The 6,537-nt window shown below is 46.8% G+C and overlaps 2 protein-coding genes across 2 annotated transcripts; both read right to left on the reverse strand.

Moving 5' to 3' along the window:
* Positions 1–2,200: 2,200 nt before the first annotated feature.
* On the reverse strand, positions 2,201–3,197 carry LACBIDRAFT_324509 (uncharacterized protein; the record flags this gene model as incomplete). Its single annotated transcript, XM_001878302.1, has 3 exons — positions 2,201–2,211; positions 2,300–2,836; positions 2,858–3,197. The coding sequence occupies 3 exons, from the start codon at positions 3,195–3,197 to the stop codon at positions 2,201–2,203; spliced, it is 888 nt and encodes a 295-aa protein (XP_001878337.1).
* A 660-nt stretch (positions 3,198–3,857) lies between these two features.
* On the reverse strand, positions 3,858–4,929 carry LACBIDRAFT_324510 (uncharacterized protein; the record flags this gene model as incomplete). The annotated part of the gene is made up of 2 exons (XM_001878303.1): positions 3,858–4,354; positions 4,404–4,929. 2 exons carry the CDS (start codon positions 4,927–4,929, stop codon positions 3,858–3,860), a joined length of 1,023 nt encoding a protein of 340 aa, XP_001878338.1.
* Positions 4,930–6,537: the final 1,608 nt, after the last annotated feature.

Consider the following 6,537-nt stretch of genomic DNA (forward strand, 5'->3'; position numbering starts at 1 on the left):
TTGAGCGAGCACCAAGACTTAGATCGTATAAGTCCTTTTATAGGGTTGTCGTGCAAAGTCTGAAGCCAAGTCTTCATCTTTACATCCGACAATTTGAGTTTGTGATATAACCGAGCCCTCAGGCCTGCCAGCTCTACCTCAATACTGGGAAGTCCCAGCTCAAAACATAATGTTTTTGCAGCATAAGAATGGTTCACACCTGATACCCCCATTATCCAACGCGCCGCGCAATCGACGACTCGTTGGATCGGTTGTGCATGAACCTTTTTGAACGCAATGAACTCGCCACCATAAGTCATTAAAGGGATAACTAGGTTTCGAACCAATGCGACCTTCAACGGGACTGGACATAAACGATCGGTAAGCAATGGGCGCAGACTGCCTAGGGCCTTAAACCCCTTTTCTGCCATCCTTTTAGAGTGTTTGGTCTCTACATTTGATATACCTTCCAGGGGTTCTCTTGACCTATGCAGATTTTCATCCACGTATATGCCTAGATACTTATACTCTTTTACCTTTGGGATTTCTCCCGCCGGCGTGTTATATATTGTTGAGTCATGTTCGGCCCTTACCTGAGGGTCGTCAGTCCAACACATAACACCGCATTTCCCTGTACCGAGTTCCATACCCCATTGTTGTCCCCACTCATATATGTGCGTACACACCTCTTGTGCATTTTTTACAGATTCCACAAGAGCCAATACGTCATCAGCGTACATTCCGCCAGCACACTTCTCCAGGTATAAACCCGGGACTTTAACGCCCACAGAGTCTACCCCCTTCAGAATGTGGTTTATGAACAATATGAATAAAAGCGGTGACAGCGGACATCCTTGCCTGGTGCCTCTCTTCATGCGAAAGGACGCACCCAGATACCCGCCTGCTCGAACCGTCATTATAGATCCGTTATACATGTTTTTTATGAATTGGAGGAATTTCCCCCTCACTCCCATATGATCTAATATTCGGTATAAAGCCTCGTGATGGACTTTATCGTAAGCTTTCTTAAAGTCAATGAAAACCCCAATGGTAGAGTTTTCTTTGAGGTGCCTACGTCGAACCAATTCAGCAATCGCAAGAAACTGGCTTATGGCTTCTTCACGTCGTCGGAAGCCAGATTGTTCTGGCGCGATGAGGTCTGACCCCTCAACGGCTACATATAGTCGGTCTGTCATTATTCCCAAGAGCAATTTCAAGGAAACCGAGATCAGACTTATCCCTCTGTAGTTCACTAGCAATTCGGGGTCACCCACTTTCAAAAGATTATAGATGTAAACTTCATTCCACAAGTCTGGAATGAGTTCTAACGCCCAAACAGCTTTCAGCACTCTAAAGAGCGCCACCCCCATTTTAGTACCAGGTTCGTCAGGCAATTCATCAGCAGAGAGATCAACTCGAACATTATCCGTTCGTTTGAACTCAGGATTCTTTCGCTTCAACTCAGCCATACACTCTTCCTTGACTAGGGCCTTAAGTATGTTTACATGCATGCCACACTTACCAGGGGACGTATTACGATTCATCCGTCTGATAGAGAGGAGCACCTCCTGCCATTTAAGCTCAGCATTAAGCCCACCCAGCTGGGATTTCTCTTCTCCAAGGTCCATCGTAGCCCAGTGTTCGGGATTTTTGGACACATTCAATGGGTCATCATTCGCTAACGCGCTATAATGACTGGTTATAGTATCTAAAATCTCATCTACGTTCGTCTGTAGCTCTCCCTGGTTATCTCTAACAGGGGGCAGGGCGGACCCATTTATAACTTTTGACGTCTGGGCTCTCAAACGACTCCACACGTTCTTATGATCGTGCGCAATGAAGTCATCTGCGATTCGGGTATATAATTTTTTCTTTTGGTTCCGCTTCCAAGTCTTATAAGCCTTTTTAAATTTTCTAGAAGCGTGTCGCATTCTGACAACAGTCGACTCAGTGGGCAATCCGAGCCTTTCAGCTTCGTCCGCCACCTCCTTACTGTATCTTTTATGCCTTTTAAGAAGTTTTTTTAGCGATTCAGGAAGGCGTTCTTTCCCTCTTCCACCCCCATCCGACAGCACGCCGCAGGATTTAGCGACATCTGACGTAACGGTCGAGAAATGTTCTACTGACTGAACCAATTCATCAGCTTCACTTATCTCTTCAACAGGGAGGAGGTCCCACTTATTATGGGACACCAACTGCTCGCTACACCGATTGATTCTTTTCAGGTCATATCTGGGTTTATATTCAGGCTCTCTGCTATCCTTGGGAACTACCCTCAGAGAGGTTATGACCGGTCTATGATCGCTCAGGCAGTACTTACGGTATACCCTTGGGCGTTTACAGACTGCATTAGCATTACTAGTCACCAATATATGATCTAGGGAGCCACACTTCCCAGTTACCGGGAAGCGCGTCATGCCTGACCCTACTGGCATTTTTCTTGTTAATACGTGTCCATTTTTTGCCAGCTTTTTATCAACTTCTTCCATTGAGTAATTAAAATCACCCAGACAGAAGACTAGGGCGCCGTTTTCCTTCTCAAGTATATCGTCAACCACTTTCAACACATCCTTCAGCAAACCCGTTCGTTTTGCTCGATCCGCTCCTCCCGACGGGAGGTAAACTGCTAGGAAGTGTGCTGGGCGGTCAAGCCCAGGTAGTCCCGAAACCTTGACATGAATGACATATTTTACTCCTAGTCTTAGGAAACATTCATGGGGCACTTCATACGAACTGAGGCGGCTATCCACAAGCAAAGCCTGCCCTCTGAAGGCCTCTTGGCGGTTAACTTCATAAGTGTCGTAGCCAGGTAATCTCACCTGGTAATTCTTATCACTAACCAAAGTTTCTTGGATAGCTAAAACTGCAACATTCTTACTTTGAACGATGTCTAACAACTGTAACTTCTTTTTGTGGAATCCATTCACGTTCAGAGTCATTATCGATCGTCCTACAGGTAACCCCCCAGTTTCTAATGGTTTCTTAATTTCAGCGATTCGACGATCGCGCCATGACTGCCAGATTGCTGGTCTCCACCCTCCGACAACAGAATCACGGAACCTAGGCTCACAGTGACCTATCGCTATCATAGCTTTCACCATAGAATAAGTTCTTTCACGGGTCTGACCTCTAATTAGACGGACCAGAGCAGCCGCACCAGCCTTTTTCACCCACATATCGATACGTGGGCGGCGATTTCGGCCAGTAAACCTTTGCATTTTGACAATTTGAGCCAAGAAATCCTCATCGAGAATTGCTTGTAGTTCTTCCCAAACTTTACTTATCGTAAAACTGTTTGTGTTAAACAACACAATACGCGTACAGTCGTCAAGCCGCTTTTTATTTTGTAGGTATTTTCGTGGAACTCCACTTAACGTATCACCTCGTCGCTCCCTACCCAGGCAACTGGCTTGTTCAACACTTGGCTTGCCCTGAAGTTTTGCGTATGTTTTATGCATGGGAGAGAGAATTTGTTTTAACCATAAAGAATCCGACGAACGCATCCCACTAAAAGCTCAAACGTTACCCAGGGTTTAGCAACGTGAGGCGTCCAGCTTTCAACTCGTCATCAAACATTATAGTCGGCGTCCCTTTCACTATTGAGATACTAGACTTGAACGCCCCCATCCAGAACCGGCCGAAGCGGGTATACTCTGGCTTGGTGTATCCCTCAGATTGGATCCGCGCTTCCATTCGAGAGTGTCCGTTATACAAAATACCAATGACCTTTGCTCATTTAGTTACTCATGCATCCGAAAGGGGGCATAAAATAAATTTGTTTATTATAAAGATCGGGGGGATTACAAACGGCAGACAATCATACGAGCAGAGTAAATAATCGGGTAAAGGCCTCCCGCCTGCTGGTTTAATCCTTTAACCTAGTCGCGATCTTTTTCCCCCGATTTCTTCCCCTTTCCTTTCTTCGCCTTCTTGCTCTTATTTTCATTGGCGGGAGGGGCGTCAGCCTTTCTTTTACTCCCTCTCTGCTCTTGTCCGCTCTTATCTTTGCTCTTGTCACCAAGAGACTTTTCCAACTTGTCGAGTCGAGCGGACAGCTTCGCCAACAAACCCTTCACGCCCTCTAACTCTTTCTCGACATCAATAGCCACCTTCTCCTTAGGAATATCGGGACAAGACGTTTCCGAGGCCTTAATTGGTGGGTACCCCGCCGCCTTGCGCGCCTTATTCATAGTCGAAACGAGCGGACACTTCAGAGAAGTGTGCGCCTCAGCGGACGGGAAACCTCGCCAACAAAAACTGCACCGATAAACGGGCCGCATCGTGATACCGCCAATACGAAGAACCTTCCCATCGTCTGGCGCATTCACGCACCGAAGGAAATACTTATCGGGGAGCCAATCCCCTTTCCCGTCCACTAAGAAGTAATCAGAGCCAAGTCTTATCCTTATCACCAAGCGACGCACCTTGACGATATAACGCCACCATCGGACTCGAGGACTCTGATAGCAACTCCTGGGCCTTTTCCATACTCAGACCCCTCGTCGTAAACTCGTAAATCACTGATCCCCCTGCCCCTTCCCAACTGAAAGGGGGAGGCCAGAAGGCGGACGGGCAACCAAACGTGACGAACTCAGCTCCGTCATACCTGTACCCGCCCTCCAGTTTCTCTAACATCGCACCACGCTGTCTCGAAATCATCCACCCCCTGCCGTCGAAAATCTCTTTTACCGAAGGAAACCCCCCAGCCAACAGAGCCTTCGTCACTTGATTGAGGAGCTTAGACCCAACCGTGTCTCCAGTAGAAGCAACAGGGAAGACAAAAACAGCCGTATTACCCAAACCCATCGCCCTTTCCCAACCATGAACATGGTCGAAAGTCATAGTAACCGTCTGGTGCTCCTCCACTTTATAGAGGAAATTCCAATCATCCACCTCCATCTCCGGGCCATTGCTCGAAGTGACGGCGTCCGCATCGCGAATAGAAGACATTAGAGTACGAGTTGAGTTATAAGCGTGAAAGCGTTGTTGTCGGTAGGGAACAGTTGAATTCAACCTCTCATTTATACACCTCTTGCGCGCACAGACCATATATCCCCCAACAATTAAATTGGTGATGTACGCCCAGAAGAGGTTCCAACCATTCCAACTAACGAATTCTCCGATCAAAGTACTTCGTTAGCCCGAACAACAAATCATCCATCACCGATCAAAGTAATTTCCGCCAATTCTCACAGGCCTTTCCGCCAATCGTAGCACCACTGTACTTGATCCTGCCTTGGTTACTATGACATTTTTCACCGTCCGTTCGCCGTAGCTACTAAGGTTACTCGGCTACTTTAAGCGTTTCCCTCATTCAGAGTCGTTCCACTGGGACAATCAGCTTTCCAACCTTAGATTATGGTTTTCAACCACCATGACTTGTGATCATGGATAATAAGCATCGAAAGGTATAGCTCCAGCAACTAATCTCGCGTTTTATTCCATTTTGCAATAAATCGACAATGACCAAGTTCCATCTTATCGTTTATTACAGGGGGACGTTCGCTACAAAAACATATTACTACATCATTGCATTGCCCAGCCGTAGCCCCGTGGAGGCCTCCCCCATTAGAACGAGCAGCAGTGAATTGATTCCCATCTTATATTTATTGACTCATTATCACAGTTTGTAAGACTGCGAACAGAGCCAACACCGACTATCCGCCTACCATAAACCAATCAACTCTGAGATTGTCTTATATTAGGAGGGAAAAATTTCAAAGCCACTCATCCACCCTAGCCCGTCAGCTAGACGCTGACAGTCCCTCTAAGAAGCCGGCGACCAGCGAAAGCCGGCCTGGCTATTTAGCAGGTTAAGGTCTCGTTCGTTATCGGAATTAACCAGACAAATCACTCCACCAACTAAGAACGGCCATGCACCACCACCCATAAAATCATGAAAGAGCTATCAATCTGTCAATCCTAGTTATGTCTGGACCTGGTGAGTTTCCCCGTGTTGAGTCAAATTAAGCCGCAGGCTCCACACCTGGTGGTGCCCTTCCGTCAATTCCTTTAAGTTTCAGCCTTGCGACCATACTCCCCCCAGAACCCAAAGACTTTGATTTCTCGTAAGGTGCCGAGCGACACATCATAATTGAGGTCGCCCGATCCCTAGTCGGCATAGTTTACTGTTAAGACTACAACGGTATCTGATCGTTTTCGATCCCCTAACCTTCGTTCTTGATTAATGAAAACATCCTTGGCAAATGCTTTCGCAATAGTCGGTCTTGAGTCAATCCAAGAATTTCACCTCTAGCGACTCAATACCAATGCCCCCAACTATCCCTATTAATCATTACGGCGACTCTAGAAACCAACAAAATAGAACCGCACGTCCTATTTTATTATTCCATGCTAATGTATTCGGGCAAATGCCTGCTTTGAACACTCTAATTTTCTCAAGGTAAAAGTCCTGGTTCCCCAACGCACACCAATAAAGGGCACGCCGGCTCACCAAGAGGTAAGACTCAGCCAGACAGTACTCGCCGTTAAGCGGACCGCCCAGCCAGATCTGAAGTTCAACTACGAGCTTTTTAACTGCAACAACTTTATATACGC

The sequence above is a fragment of the Laccaria bicolor genome, genomic scaffold (assembly GCF_000143565.1).
Source record: "Laccaria bicolor S238N-H82 LACBIscaffold_6 genomic scaffold, whole genome shotgun sequence".
Lineage (NCBI taxonomy): Eukaryota > Fungi > Basidiomycota > Agaricomycetes > Agaricales > Hydnangiaceae > Laccaria > Laccaria bicolor.